This window comes from Mastigoproctus giganteus, chromosome 4, assembly GCF_048544385.1.
Source record: "Mastigoproctus giganteus isolate SK-2022 chromosome 4, ASM4854438v1, whole genome shotgun sequence".
NCBI classification, from domain to species: domain Eukaryota; kingdom Metazoa; phylum Arthropoda; class Arachnida; order Uropygi; family Thelyphonidae; genus Mastigoproctus; species Mastigoproctus giganteus.
The window spans coordinates 163,389,802-163,406,517 of NC_143578.1; the positions used below are offsets into that span (position 1 = coordinate 163,389,802).

Consider the following 16,716-nt stretch of genomic DNA (forward strand, 5'->3'; position numbering starts at 1 on the left):
TGTCTTCTCCATATGATGGCTGGTAATTATATCCAGCTGAAATGTTGAGACTTAAGTTATTTGTAGTATTTACTTATTCAGTTTTATTTTAGAAATTTAATTTCAACATAGAGCAAGTAAATCATTGACAAACATTTCAGGTAAGAGAGGTATCAATATTCAGCTTTGAATATTGATACCTCTCTGTATGCTGAATAACTAGATTGTTCTATTACAGGAGGGTCACTATAAACAGGAACTTGTTATACTATCCCATTTTTTGACATGCAGAAGTGTAAAAATTTGAAGTATCCCATATTTGAGAATGTCATCTCTACATCTGACAAATTCTGCAAAAAGCACATTCAAACTCCTTAATACCACTAGGTCATGGTGATCTTCCATAACCATTCCTAGTTCTGGAATATGAAGACCACTGCACTGATAGTGTGGGTTCAAAAAATTTAGTGTTGAGATGGTGCATCCCCCAGGTGTCCAAGCAGCACTTAATCCAGCAAAACATAAGGCCTATTTTTGAAAAGAATTTACAGTAGAAGCCTTTTAACTGCCTCACTGGAATAACCAATGCTCTGTCCTGTTTAAAGTATACTGTTTTATGCACACACACTACAATATACTGAGCACTGTTCAGTGTTTAGCGCAGTATGCCTGTATGCTTCCTATAAGGTCAGTTATGTGTTTGTTCCAAACTATGTTTGGACCAGTAAAATTATTTACAGTATATAATTTATTATTGTCATTAGTAATAGTGGCATACATGCAAGAAAGCAAGCTTAAAAAGCATCAGCAAAAAAAAAAAAAAAAAGAACACACCAGATCAACTTTCAACGCTCCCTCCAATAATTTGTCTAGTTCTTCCTTGAATTTATTGAAACTACACGCTTCCACAACAACAGGTGGAAGTTCGTTCCAACAATCAACCATCCATTGGCTGAAGGCAAACCTCTGTGCATCTACCTTGCAACCATCCTTCCTTAAATTGAATTTATACACCCTCATGGGTGTAGTCTGAGCAAGAGGAAGAATGCCATCAGCACTGAGCTTGCTCAATCCATTCAAGGCCTTAAACACCTCAGTCAAATCCCCTTGTGGATGACTAGTCCCCAGATGCTGCTATTTGCAGACCTGAAGCCTTTCTTGGTAAGACTACCCCTTTGTGTTCCTTTCACCAATCTCGTTATCCTTCTCTGCACCAGTTCCACATCCTTTCTAAAATGAGGCATTCAGACCTGTATACAGTATTCAAGATGCAGCACAACATCTTATACAGTGGGATATTCATCTCCTTATTCCTGCTAGCAAAAGTTCCTGTATATCAATGACAAAACTCCATGAGCTGTTTTGGCAGCCTGTCTGTGCTGCTCAGAGAACTTTATATCTGACTGCACAATTAACCCCAGGTCATCTTAATTTTCCACTAACCTGAGTGTAGTACCACACAGGTGTTACATTAATCTGGGTTTACTTCTACCCATTTGTCAATGTTATACTTCAACTGCCATTTCGCAGTCCATTTACCTATTTTTTTTTAGATCTTGTTGCAGTAGCTTGCCCTGATTGTCACTAACCACCCTGCTAACCTTTGTATATCTGCAAACTTAGATATTAAGCCTTCATGAGTATCATTAATAAATAAAAAAAAAAAAAAAAAAAAAAATGAGACCATCACTGGATCCAGGAGGACTCTACTAATAACATTAGTCCATGAGCAGCAGTGTCCATTAATGACCACTGTGTCTTCTCTCACTCAACCATCCCTTTATCAAAAGTGGTAACTTGCTATTAATGCCAATTAAATATAACATAAATTAATGAAATATGGATAAAAAAGGAGTTGTTCCTATGAATTCTAAATTGAATGCTCTGGAAAGATTCAAAAAAGCAATGTCACTAAAAAAAAAAAAATCTGCTATTGAGTTAGGTGGGTGAGAGACAACTGAAAGACTGAGGGGAAAAAAATTACAAAATCAAGATTTTGCACTGTTTGCCTCAATGGGTCATTAATTCCTTGTTCCACTTTAAATTAACCAAAACTGGAGATTGCATACAATGCATTATGACTGTGGTTTACAAAGGAAAAAACATGCAGGACCATTTAGCAAATCCATACTCAAAGAAAAGAAAAGCCTTGCTCCTACATCAAAAGACTGATGACACAGAAAATTTTACAGCAAATGACAGATAGCTTGGATGTTGGATATCATGGTAACTGTGTATTGAGTATTAGAGGGAAGAAATTATCTGCTTAAACACATGCTGCTAAAAATTACAGAAGATTTCAGATCATTAATCAACAGACAAAACTTGATTTGGAGAAAGAAGTCTAAATTATAAGATTTTACCTACAAAAATAATGGCAAAAAAAAAAAGAGCTTGCAGCACCAAGATAACAAAAATTTCAAGAGAATTACAGTAGCACCTACAGAAATACAACTGGAACTCACAAATTGCTACTTTTTGTTGCTCATAAATCAACTAATCCTGGAACTTTTAAAAATATAAATGTGTCTTTACCAGTTTATTATTGCTCACAAAAATCAGCATGGATGGACACTGCATTATTCAAAGAATGGTTTTTCACCAATTTGTACCTTCTGCAAAGAAACACTTTAAGAAAAAAAAAAAACTAACCCAAAAAGGCTCTTTCTGGATAAAACTCCACATTCCAATTGCCAAGGACTTAAACCTGTACCATATGCAAGTCTTAACAACCCCAAGAATTGATTTTCAGAAGGAAAAAAAATTATTTATTAGAAGGAATTTTCGAAAGAGTAGAAATTTTTTTATTCATTTTACCTTAAAGAACTATTATTTTTGTCCAATCATTCTAATGACTTCTCATCTCTTCTACCATTCACATCAGTTTATTAGAATTTTTTGTACGTGGTTAAAAAAAAAAAGGGGTTAATAGAAGGAGCCAGAGAGAACATGTTTTTACCAGCAAATGTATCCTCAATCCAACCTATAGATCAAGGAGTTCTAGAATGTTTAGAGATTCTAATGAAAGTGCTGAACCAGATGAAGACAATGAATTACATAGTTTATTAACTGATTGGAGGCAAATTGAAGTTCTGAAGATTAACAAGAAGCCATACAACAATGAACTCAAAGTAGAGACTTTTTGAAAAATTAAATTACAGATTTTGCAGAAATCATACAGACCTTGATGGAAACTGATGGATCTAAATATGAAGTAAAGACTAGATGTAGAAGAAATCACCATAACCAAAAATTTCTCATGCAACAACCAAAAATGCCCCAAATGCAGATTTATGCAATACTAACCTTATTTAACAGTAAAGTTAAGATGTTTCTTAGCTAAGAATTTCTTAAATAAGAATAAACATCAATGTGATGTTTATTAAAAAGTGGACTATGCCGCAAAACATTTTCGTTATCTAAACAGATGAAAATTAGTGATTTTATGTAAATGAACATACATGTATATGTACACATTTCAAATTAAAATAAAATTCTTAAGGTAGGTATTTTTTTTTTTTTTTTTTTTAACAATTCCCCACTTTAACTGACCAACTTATCTCAACAGTGTTAGATGAGTGCTTCTGAAATATTCAGTTTGCTAATTCTGCAATGAGAGAAAATCCAGTTCTAATTTCCCATTCTGTTGAACATTCTTCGTAATTAAGAATATTCTCTTTAAAATGAAAAATATTCTTTTATAGCAAAAATAAATTAACCCATTTTTAACATTAGGTGAGAGAGTGCAGTAGCACATGTTCTTTGAGTGGACTATGGTTCAAGCCCACAACTGCTAAATACAATTAATGATTGTATTCATTTTTTACTGTAAGCTCCTCTGGCCTCGTGGTTGTGCTGGAGTATAAGAGTAGGCCAGTAAATCAAAATGTCCTATAATGGGGGATTTTAACTTTCCAGATTCTGAATGGAATCTTGTGGGTTGTTTTCACTTACATGGTAGAAAGACTGGATTTATTGGATGACTTTTCTACAACAGCATGTTAAAGAAGCAACAAGAGAAGGCAATACTCTTGATCTGATTATCAGCAGTGACTCTTCATGCATTAAGAACCTGCAGTAAAAGACCCTCTGGGTGGCAGTAATCACAGTGTACTGATGTGGGACTTACTTATAGCCATAACTATTGTCAAGGATAAACAGGAGGACTTTTGCTTCCATAAGGGTGACTACAATGAGCTCAGACAGTTTTTAAATTCTATACAATGGGATTGCCTGATGATGTTGCCAATAGCAAATGCTAAATGGGAAGCATTCAGAGAAGTAATCACAGAAGCTACTAAGCTATTCATACCAAGAAAGGCTGTCATTACTAAGAAATACCATTCCAGGCTTAGACCTAAATGGATGTCAGACAAACTGATGACACTTCTAGCTGAGAAGAAAAATGCAGAGGACACAAATTATTCAGGTGATGGAGAAGCCTATGGTAGATATAAACTAGTCTGTAATCAAGCCACAAAAGAAATTAGACAAGTTAAGGCAGATTATAAAAAGTCTCTGGCAAAAAAGGCCAAGAAATGCAGCAAAAACTTCTTTACTTATATTATCAGTAGAAAGAAGGTTGAATCACATTCATTCACCTGATGACAATGGTTTAACATTGATGATCCTGCCCAAGTTGCTGCCAAACTGAATAGGTATTTTGCATCTACATTCACATATGAGGAATTCTTTAGGGTAGGAGATGCTAGAAGTTTATCAAACTAACAGGAAGCTAAATGATTTTGTGATGACTAAATGGAAAGTGAAAGAGAAATTGTTGAAGTTAAACATAAAAAAGGCACCTGGGGTGGATGGAATCAATCCAATTATATTAAGTGAGGCAGCAAAGGAGATAAGCAAACCTTAACCATAATGTTCAGAGCATCTTTGGATTCAGGAGAGGTCCCCCATGGATTTGAGATGTGCAAATGTATCCTCAAATGTATCCTCTGGGGAAAATAGAGTATCTGGTTAAAGAAATAATGAAGGATCATCTAGACAGGAATGCACTTAGGTTGCAGTCGTGGATTTCTTAAGGATGATCTTATCTGACCAATCTGATTGGATATTATAATGCAGTAACAAAGGAAGTGTATGCAAAAAATTATTTTTATATCATATATTTCAATTTCAGGAAAGCTTTTGATACTATATCACATAAAAGACTGCTGTACAAATTGGAGCAGTTTGGCATTAAGAGCAAGCTACTGCTCTGAACAAAGGGATGGTTAAGTGAGAAAAGACAGAGCACTTATTATTGGACACTGCTCTTCATGGACTAATGTTATTAGTGGTGTCCCTCAGGATTCAGTGCTGGGCCCACTGTTATTTTCTTTATTTTTAATGATATTGATAAAGGTATATCAGGCTTAAGTTTAATGACAGCAATTAGGGTAAGATGCTACAAGAACAAGTTCTAAACTAATTAGGCTGATGGACTGAGAAATGGCAAATGAAGTTTAACATTAATAAATGCGAGGTACTGCATATGAGCAGCTGTAATCCCAGATTAACCGCATGGTACTACACTCAGGGCAGTGGAAAATGATAAAGACCAAGCAGTAATTGTGCGGTCAAATTGAAGTTCTGTGAGCACTGCAGACCGACTGCCAGGGCAGCTTGGAGTTTTGCTTATAATATACAGGAACTTTGTTCACAGGGACAAGGAAGTCATTATCCCATTGTATAAGGCAACAGTTAGGCTGCATCTTGGATACTGCATACAGGTATGGAGGCCTTATTTTAGGAAGGACATAGATCTACTGGAACAGGTCAGAGAAGGGCAACAAGAATGGTGAAGGGAATGAAAGGATTGTCTTACCAAGACAGGCTTCAGTTCTGCAAAGTGTAGCATCTTGAGACTAGGCACCTGTGAGGTGATCTGATCAAGGCTCTGAATGGATTGAGGAAACTCAATGGGACTCTTCTCCTCTTGCTCAGACTACACACACGAGAGGATATAAATTCAAATTGAGGAAAGATGGTTGCACAATCAATATGAGGTTTGCCTTCACCTAGCAGCGGTTGACTGTTGGAACAAATTTCAATCTGGTGCTGTGGTGGTGGGCATTTTGAATAAATTCCAGGAAGAAGTAGACATATTGGATAGGTGGATAAGTGATGTGGGAGGTTTTTTTTTTTTTTTGGCTGATGCTTTAAGCTTCCTTCCTTGCATCATATGCCACTAATAATAATAATAAACAAAACTTTTAAAAGTTGCTAATATATTTAGTAAAAGACACGTGCAAGTGTTTACTAATTATAAAAAGCAAAACGTTTGACTCCATGTGAACCATTTAAATTTAGTTTGAGAGATATTAAGGTAATTATCACTTTACTGTCTCCAATTATTTGAACATCTTGTTGGCAGCTGCCAATATCACCACTACTGTCACACCATTTTATTTACCAATGAATGAAGAGTTGCAATACAAATTTAAAAGCAGATGTACAAAAGGAACTTTAACTAGCTAACTAAAGTCCTATATAGAAAAAATATATATGCAGTCAGTTCTGCTATAACATGCATTTTGGCAATGTGAATTTGCTCCAACGCAACTGATATATTAGAGAACAATGCAGTATAACATGATTTTTGCGTTGGTTCATGTGCAATTTATAATATCTTTATTGCAGGCAGTGAATAGTTACATGGATGCCTGATGCAATAATACCCATAATAGCAACAATGCTAGGGGTTTCATGTGCGAGTAAGACCAGGTGACCAAAAACTCGGCACCAAGCAAAACAGTGACCTGCACAGCAATATATACAAGTTTATGAAGCTTAAAAAATGTCAATTGTGTGAGAGCTATATTTCCCATTTACTGTAGTTGTATTGGTTGAAGACACACTGTTGTCAATTGCTGTATTCACAAGGTAACATGTGATACTATAAGCCGATTCACATTTTTCTGTTTGAACAGAATTTCATGAGCAGAGGAGCATATTTCTAGAGGTCAATACCATGAAACAATAAAAACAATTTGCTGTTCCCGGTCTATTGGGCTTGTCTGTTAGTGCAATCTAATTATAAACAGGTAGTAAACTATCTTACTGCATTTGCAATAATACCAATAGCTGGAATTGTGTGGGTGTTTACGTTATTATGGTGCAATGTGTTTCCCCTTTCACGAAATCTTCAATCATATAAAAAACAAATTTTTGAATCCTCTCTTCATTCCTATTTTTTTAAGCTTTGTAAACTTGTCTCACTTGTGCAATTTCTGTATCCCATATTCATTGTTATTGATGGCTTATCTTTTTTACTGTTTTAAATTTTACAATCAAAAAAAAAAAAAAAAGAAAATGTCAGTGAAGAAATATCAAACAAAACATATCAAGGTAAAGTGTTATATTTACTGTAATATTTATTTATTAGAAATTTAAGATATTTAAACCTGTGTTAGCAATTTTAGTGGATTTTAACTTTTTTTTTTTTTTTAGTGTTTTACTTACCAGACTGAACATTTTTTTGAGTGCTCTGCCCCTATCCCTATTTTTCCCATAAGCCCTGTTGATTTTAATGCGCGAAATACCATAATACGGAGATTTTTAGGAACACACGTACCGTGTTATAGCAGAACTGACTGTATTAAGATGTATTTTTTATTTTTTTTTATTTTCAGTTACCAAAACACTGTAGAATGAAATATTTATGTGTAAATATATTTCAGTAGCACAAAAATATGATGTGCGTAGTAGATGCTGATATAGATGAGGAAGTTAGGCAATGTGACTTCCTTAAAATAAACTGCAAAACACAAATTCATGCCACATAATAGGATGAAAAGAAATCCTTGCTAGCATCAAACCATCTTTTCAGTTTCTGTGTAGCAATCATTCACATGTTCCCCACATTCTGGGGTGCAGACTGATATTATTGGGATTATTATTGAAGCATTGTGACCAAGTATGATAAATACCATTACGGATTTCATCAGTATTGGCATATTCAGCCCCTCCATTGGAAATAATTCAATTGATTTTTATCCTACATGCACAAATTCATGTTTTGCAGTCTTTTTAGGAATACAGATGTTTTCTAACTTCCTCATATGCATCAGCAGCAAGATATATTTCAGTAACATATTCAAATTCCTGAAATTTGTAGAAGAATAAGAGAAATTTACCTCAATATGATATGTAGAACACTTCTGCATGATACTATCCAGAAATTATACTTCTACAAATATTGAAATAAAAGTAGAACGTATTGAGCACCATAGCTCTGGTTATCATCTTCTTGAAATGTATTTACATGTAAATATTCCATTACACAGTTAATGGTATGTTTTTGTTAAGTTTTAAAGTTAGTTTTCTTTTCATTTACATTTAGTTATGCCTTTCTGCAGTTTTATGTAAACCAAAAAGTAAAAATTAAGGTCCTTTTATGTGTGCATTTGTGTGGTTTTTAATTTTTCTTTGTCATAACCCCTGCTTTCATTACTAAAAGAAACAATGACATCAGGCTGACATGATGAAACTATATATATCACTGAATTGTGTGCATGCATGCATATGTGCATTTTTTTTTTTTTTTTTTTTTTTTTGGGATCTCATTGTTTTTGCTTAGCAAATCTCCATAAAGCCTTATGTATGTTAAATCGCAACTGTTCCTTTACTCCCAAGAAAAAGATCGATGAAACCCTACTTCCTTCTAAAAACCAAGTCTTTCAAAAACTATGAAGTCAACAATTACTAGTAAACTTAAACAAAAGCTCCAAGACCTCGATGCCACAGCAAATCAAAAATCATTAAGCATATAGTTTAAGTTACATATTTCACTATGATATTTAAGTAATAATTAATTTAAAACACAGAAATAAGCATTACATTACATATGCCAATCCCTCTATCACATGTACTGCTACTTATGTGGTACACAAAAGGAGGCAGTAGTGAATGGAGCTGTAAGTGATAAAGTGGTTTACATTCTAATAACCATTCCGATATGGCCAGGATTGTCCCGATTTAGAACTTCAAGTCCCACTTCCCAATAATACCATAATTTGTCCCGATAATAGAGGAAAAAACTTAATTTATTGATTTTACGTATTTTTAATTAATTCTTATTGGAATCTAACAGATGTGTTAAAAATTAATTCTAAAAACAAGAGAAAAATGATCAAGTCTAAAGGCATTTTGTTCGTCAATGAATAATGAAAAAGAGAAAATGCATGTTGATAAAAAATGGGTGCACTTTTCTCAAAATTTCCGGAGGCATATAATTTGTCTCAAATTGTAAGCTCCACATTAAGCATTCCACATTCAAATGTTTCATCAGAAAGAGTTTTCAGCTTAATGAAAACTGCTTGGTGGAAAGAGAGAAACCATCTTTTATTAGAAAATTTAGAAGCCGAACTTATGGTGAAAGAAAACTAACATGTCCTGTTCGGAATTTAAAAACTAGCAAAATCTAAAGAAAAATATATAAAGTAAAAGTAGTCTTCCTCGTTATTTTTAAAATAACTGTTATAAATAATATTATAGTTTATACAGGACAAATACATATTAACAACAATCATATAACAAATAAATACTATGATTGATTTACTGGTAAAAAAATGTATTTTAATTGTAATTTTATATTTTTCTTTTACTTTTTGAATGAAAAAATGCTATACTACACATTGTTTCAAGTTGTCCCACTTACCAATTTTCAAAACATTGGCCACCCTGCTAGAAGGTCTGGTCATATCACTGGCATACTTAGAAACATTAACTCTGTGTGTCTGTGTTGCTCTATGTACTCTGAGGTATTTGACATTTATGAAAAGGAACAATTTTATACTAAGTGTATAAGCTTACCGGCCCTCAATATTAGCACACATTTTATTGCCACTACTCATTCAACTGTATTCGCCACTTTCATCTCCTTCAATTCACTGAATGCAATTACACTGCTCGTGAAAAATAGAAATTAAATACTAAAATAATTAAAAGCATTCACCTCACTTTTCTAGAAGTCAATGCCATAATAAATAATGGAATTGCATTCAATGAAATATTCTGTTCTTATAAAAAGTTATTCCTATAATTGTAAATCCAATAATTACAGCAAGTGGTTAATCAATGTGGTTACAGCTTCAACTGTAAGTCTATATTTTTATTAATTCCACATTATATTACAATGTGTAATTAATAGAAATGCACAAGATTAAAATAATTAGAGAGAATCTGCAGATAACTGAACCACTAGGTGGCAGTGACCACAGTGTGCTGAAGTGGGATTTACTCAAAGAGGTAACTACCATTAGGGGTAAAGGGAAGGGTTATTGCTTTCGTAAAGGCAACTACAATGGACTGAGACAGTATTTAAATTCTATACAGTGGGACCGACTGATGATGTTACCAACAGCAAATTCAAAATGGGAAGCATTCAAAGAACTTATCTTGGAAGCTACTAGGCTTCACATGCCAACTAAGAAATATTGTTCAAGGTTTAGGCCTAAATGGATGTCAGATGAACTAATGAGACATATGGCAAAGAAGAAAAATGCATGGGATACATACAAATTAACACGTGACACAGAAGCCTATGATAGATACAAGTTGGTCTGTAACCAAGTTACAAAGGAGGTTAGGCAGGCGAAGGCAGATTACGAGAAATCTTTGGCAAGGGATGCAAAGAAAAACAGCAAAGAATTCTTTACTTACGTAAACTCTAGAAGGAAGGGGATGAATCAGATTGGTCCACTTGATATCAATGGGTCAACTGATGATGATCCTGCTCAGGTAGCTAACGAACTAAATGAATATTTTGCATCGACATTCACACATGAGGAGTTATTCAGTGAGGGGGATGCCAGAGGTGTATTCAACTCTGGCAGTAAGCTAGAGAATCTTGTAATAACTGAGAGTAAAGTGGAGGAGAAATTGTTGAAGATAAACACAAGAAAGGCACCTGGGGTGGATGGGATCTATCCAGTTATATTAAAGGAGGCAGCAAAGGAAGTAAGCAAACCCTTAGCCATAATTATGAGAGCTTCCTTGGACTCAGGGGAGGTACCCACAGACTGGAGATGTGCAAATGTAACCCAAATTCACAAAGGAGGATCAAAGGCTGACAAGTAATTATAGACCTGTGAGTTTAACTTCTGTTCCAGGAAAATTAATGGAGGCACTGGTTAAAGAAGCACTGCAGGATCATTTAGACAAGACTTCAGTTATAGCTCGGACACAGCATGGTTTTGTTAAGGGGAAGTCTTGCCTGACCAATTTGATTGGATACTATAATGCAGTCACAAAAGAACTGGATGCAGGGAATAACTTTGATATTATATACTTGGATCTTAGAAAGGCTTTTGATACTGTTGCACATGGAAGACTGCTGCACAAATTGGAGCAGTGTGGCATTGGAGGCAAATTGCTGCTATGGATAAAGGGGTGGTTGAGGGGGAAAAGACAGAGTGGTAATCAATGGACACTGCTCATCGTGGACTAATGTTATTAGTGGAGTCCCTCAGTGTTCAGTGTTGGGTCCATTATTGTTTTCTGTATTTATAAATGATATTGATGATGGAATATCAAGCTTAATGTCCAAGTTTGCAGACGATACAAAGGTTGGCAGGGTTGTCAAGGACACTACTGACACTATGCTGCTGCAACAGGATCTGCAAAGGTTGAGCAGATGGGCTGAGAGGTGGCAAATGAAGTTTAACATTGACAAATGTAAAGTACTTCAGTTATATCAGTTACATATGGGAAACAGGAACCCCAGAGCAACGTATCAACTCTGTGGTACTACACTGACAGTGGTAGAGAATGAAAGGGACCTGGGAGTGGTTGTGCAGGCAGATATGAAGTTCTCTGAGCAGTGCAGACTGGCTGCAAGAGTAGCTCATGGTGTATTGTCAATGATATATATGAATTTTTCTAGAAGGGATAAGGAGGTGATTATTCCCTTGTATAAGGCAATGGTCAGGCCACACCTAGAGTACTGTATACAGGTCTGGAGGCCTCATTTCAAGAAGGATGTGGAGCTGCTGGAACGAGTACAGAGAAGGGCAACAAGATTAGTGAATGGAACAAAGGGGTGCTCTTACGAAGAAAGGCTTAAGTTTTGCAAATTACAGTGTCTGGAGACTAGGCACCAGCGAGGTTTTTTTTGGTTTTTTTTTTTAGGAGCATTAGCAACTAAGGCCATATTGCTCCGGGATATGCGGTGGTCATTCCCTGACCTTCCCGCATCCTCCGTATTTGGTGGTGACGGGCTCGAACCCCGGTCTAATCAAGAAGCGTGTGCTATTCACTGTTGCTCCTTCCCACCTGGCCACGGAGACGCCACCAGCGAGGTAATCTGATAGAGGTGTATAAAGTCTTGAATGGTTTGAGCATGCTCAATGCTGATGGGATTCTTCCTCTAGCTCAGAATAATCACCTGAGAGGGCATAAATTCAAATTGAGGAAAGACAGATGTAGGATAGACGTGCGGAAATTTGCCTTTAGCCAGCGGGTGGTTGGTTGGTGGAACAGACTTCCATCCCTTGTAGTGGAGGTTGATAGCCTAAATAAGTTTAAGGCTCAGCTGGACAGGTATTTCGAACGAACAGAGGGGTGAAGTGGAAGTGGTTTTTTTTTTTTTTTTTTTTTTTGGCTGATGCTGCATAAGCTTGCTTTCTTGCATCAAATGCCTCTACTAATGCTAATGCAAATTCAATGTTCAGATTAGGTGGCTATTTTGGGACACAGTCAATATTAGTAATACTTGAGGAGTTAATAAGAACTAAATAACTCATAACAGTTCTAACCTTTTATATTATATTTTTAAGTAATTTAAAATTTTTTTTTTATCAAATGCAAAAACTTGATCTCTTTCATTATCCAAATTGAGAACTTTGGTTTAATTAACCCAACAAACTATTAATAAATAGCCTGTGGCTTGCTTGCTATCCAAGCAATTATAAATTAAATCGAAATCAGCATTCAGATTAGGTCAACATTTTTCTTAACACTACTGCACACAACAAATACGTTATAAAACAATGTTGAATAAAAATATTTTAATAGTAAGAAACAAATTTAATAGTAAGAAGATTATATCAAATGAAAACAAGCTAACATTTTATAAAATGAGATGCACGGGGGATGTGGGGGGGGGAGAAATAATAGGTCAATTCCTCTAGACAAAATATTTGCAACATCCATGATTACAAGACTAAGATTTTTACTGAAGTGTCATAACCAATTTACTGCAACTCTGAATTTAAGTTCAATATACGATTACAGATTTCTCTAGAAATTAACCCAACATCACACATGTGTCATGTGTTTCTATTTTCCATTCTATTTTCGAAAGAATGTCACGATAGGTGGCATTCTTTCGAAAATAGAATGCCACCTATCGTATTTCCCCATGTATAAGACGCTCTGATGTATAAGACGCATCTTAATTTTGGGGCCCGAAATTTGAAAAAAAAATGTATTACATAAAGTTATTGAACTCAAGTTTTATTCATCATAAAATTCATACAACTCCTCATAACTTGAATTCAGCACTGTACGAAAATCTTTTCTGAGCCATTTCTGGGCAGAACGTGGCAAAACGTAACTTAATATACCGGTAACAAGTGTGAAACAATGAGCGCAAAGACAACAAGCGCGAAATGCAAGTAAAAAAATCTACAACCACTGTATAAGATGCACCCAGTTTTTTTACCCCAAATTTTTCGAAAAAAGGTGCGTCTTATACATGGGGAAATACGGTATATGGAACTTATTAGATGCAATTCTTTTTTTTTTTTTATTACAAAATTTTATTTTTACATTTTTTTGCTTTGAACTGGAAATGGTCTTTTACTTATTAGAATTTAAAAATTTATCTCTCATCTCTTTAAATTGCCTTCCCTCCCCAACTCTTATTCTAAGTCAAACTCCACTTCAACAAGTTTCCACTTTTTCATCCTGCAAATCAGAAGTACCTATTTGTGATAAAAAAAAAAAAAAAAAAAAAAAGTTCCCAAATTGAGTCCAATCTGGGTGGGCTAACTTTCAAGGGTCCCTCCCGTATTCATCCACCCACCAACCCACTCATGGAACATTTACTTCTTAATATATATATATAAAACTTCCAAAATTACACTCCTTAAGTATTTATTTATTACATAATATCGGTGTAAATACACCATAGTTAACCCATGAATTTGAACTACATAAGTAGTGTAGAAGGCATCGTTTTAATTGTATCTCATATTGTGGTTGCCTTCACAACGAGATAGCAGTATTGCACTACTTCAAATAAGTAACGCTTCTCTAGTAGAGAAGGCTACTGTTATTTATTTTCAGAGGATACCACCACCCAGACTATCGTTTCGAAGCTATTGGACTTCATCATCAGTGGGCGGGCAGGTATCCTGGTAATGCAACATGCCATCAATTAACAATTACAATTAAAACTATGCCTTCTACACTACTTACGTAGTTCAAATTCATGGGTTAACTATGGTGTATTTACACCGATATTATATAGTTAATTACCAAAACCCATAAGAATTATGCCTGTGCATTTCGTTTTCAAATTACGTATTTATTTATATATGCCACGCCATATATTTGTATGGTCACTCCTAGATACCAAGAAAACTCTTGCAATCCATAATAAATCCAAATAAAAACAGAAAATACTGTATCATCATAACATTTAGAAAAATTTGTGGGTGAAAGGTACACAAGAAGGCATTTCTAACTCCAAATTTCAGAAAAATAACAGAAAATAAAAAACAATGCATCTGTCAGACACCATGTGAATGATGGAGACTCAAAAATACTCTTGCAGATGTGAACTGTGTATTATCATAACATTTTAAGTACGATTATTTGAATTTACACTTTGTATTTAAAATTTGTGTTTAAACTTTGAAACTTTTTCCAAATTTTATATATATATATAACATAAAATAGAGGCAGTAAGAATGGAAAAGTGCAGAAACTTAGGGAAGAAAAGAGTAAATAAACAAGGACAACAGTTCAACCAAGATAAAAAGGAGTGAAGTAAGTGTTGAAGGAATATGTATATAAAATTTTCAATAATTAAATAAATGGCAAATATAGCCAAAATTACAAAGCCAATAAATCATAAATTTAGACCAGCACCAACATGAACAGCACAAAAGCCAAAAGGGAGTGAAATATCACAAATTGTAATAAATCCACAAGGAAGCAAAAGAATAAATAAATGAAACAGAAATTAGAAGACAGAAAAGGAAAAAAGAAAAATGCAGATGGAATATCAAAAAATTTTTAATAATTTAAATGGTAGGCCTATGTTCCTAGTTCATTATAAATTAAATCCACATTCATATTAGGTCAACATTTTCTTAACACTACTGCATACAACAAATACGTTATAAAACAATTCCTAGTTCATTTCACAAATATACCGTTCTCCCAATTCCACTAATCACTTGGAGCTCTTCGACTTCCTCTCCTCTCCTCGCAACTTGACTTTCTCCAGTCCAACTTCCTAATAGTGAGGTAATTTTCCTTGGTGACTTTAATGTTCACAACTCTGACTGGCTTCTGTTTTCTAGACACACCGACTCAGCTGGTCGAGATGCTGAGGCTTTTGCAATTACTAATGACCATGCACAGATTGTTCATTTACCTACAAGAATACCAGACAATTCTAACCATACAGCCAACACACTTGATCTTTTTCTCACAAACAACCCTTCTAAGTATACGGTCGAAGTGAGTAGTCCTTTAGGCACTTCAGATCACAATTTTTTTTTTTTTTTTTTGTTAGTTGTTGGCACATCAACTTCTGTGGCCATATTGCACCTCCCAAGGTTTTTTCGTTTTCTACTCTGATCCAAGCTCGAGGTAGGATTCGAACCCACGACCTTTGGGTTGCCAGGCAGGCACTTAGATCACAACTTGGTGATTGTCTCTTCTCCAATGGAGCCTTTATCTCATGGCTATTCCCAACCTAGTGTTGTTTGGAATTACAAAAATGCAAAATGGGATGACCTGCGAGATTTCTTTTCTTCTTTTCCTTGGTAGGATTACTGTTTCAAAACTTCTGATGTCAATGTTTGCTCATCATGTCAGTGAAATTATTCTTGTAGGAATGGAATCCTTTATCCCACACTCCACTTTAAAATCTTGTCCTTTATCTAAACCTTGGTTTTCCAATAAATGTGCTAAGACTGTTCAAGAGAAGAATGTTGTATATCGTAATTGGCTTGTTTCTAATTCTTCAGTTTCATTTTCTGCCTACACCAAAGCTTGCAACAATTGTAAAGTAGTTATCAATCAGTCCAAACTAGATTTTGAACAGGCTAAGAATAGAAAACTTGCTTCTTGCTCTAATGGTAGCCGAGCATTCTGCTCTCTTACCAAAGCTATTGGCCACCTCTGCTCCCACCTCTGTCAAAACCAAATGGTTTTTGATACACTATTGTCATTCCAGCCAAGGATAAAGTTGACCTGCTAGCATCCCATTTTTCTTCCAACTCATGTATTAATGATTTGGTAAAACACCTCCCACTATTCCCAACATGCTCCATTCAACGCCTCCCGTGGTCTTCCATCAAAAGGATGCCAGAAGGATTTTGACGAATCTTAATGCTAACAAAGCTCCAGGTCGTCCTGATGGTATTTCTCCACTTGTTCTCAAAACCTGTGCTCCTGAACTTACTCCTGTTCCTTGCCACCTTTTGTAACTTTCTTATTCCAAGGGTGTTTTTCCATCTGCTTGGAAATTTGCTCATATCCAGCCAGTTTCAATAAAGA

The 16,716-nt window shown here is 35.1% G+C and overlaps 2 protein-coding genes across 2 annotated transcripts in view; both read right to left on the reverse strand.

Moving 5' to 3' along the window:
* LOC150087157 (uncharacterized) overlaps positions 1 to 8,179 on the reverse strand; it is an 86,683-nt gene extending 78,504 nt beyond the window's left edge. The window contains exon 1 of the mRNA XM_090372990.1: positions 8,115 to 8,179. Coding sequence (XP_090229116.1) covers positions 8,115 to 8,144 — 30 coding nt within the window. The 5' untranslated portion in view covers positions 8,145 to 8,179. The remainder of the gene's footprint in view (positions 1 to 8,114) is intronic.
* The window catches only part of LOC150087158 (RNA-binding protein Ro60), a 164,579-nt gene that overhangs the window by 14,214 nt on the left and 133,649 nt on the right, over positions 1 to 16,716 (reverse strand). The gene's annotated exons all lie outside the window — the stretch shown is intronic.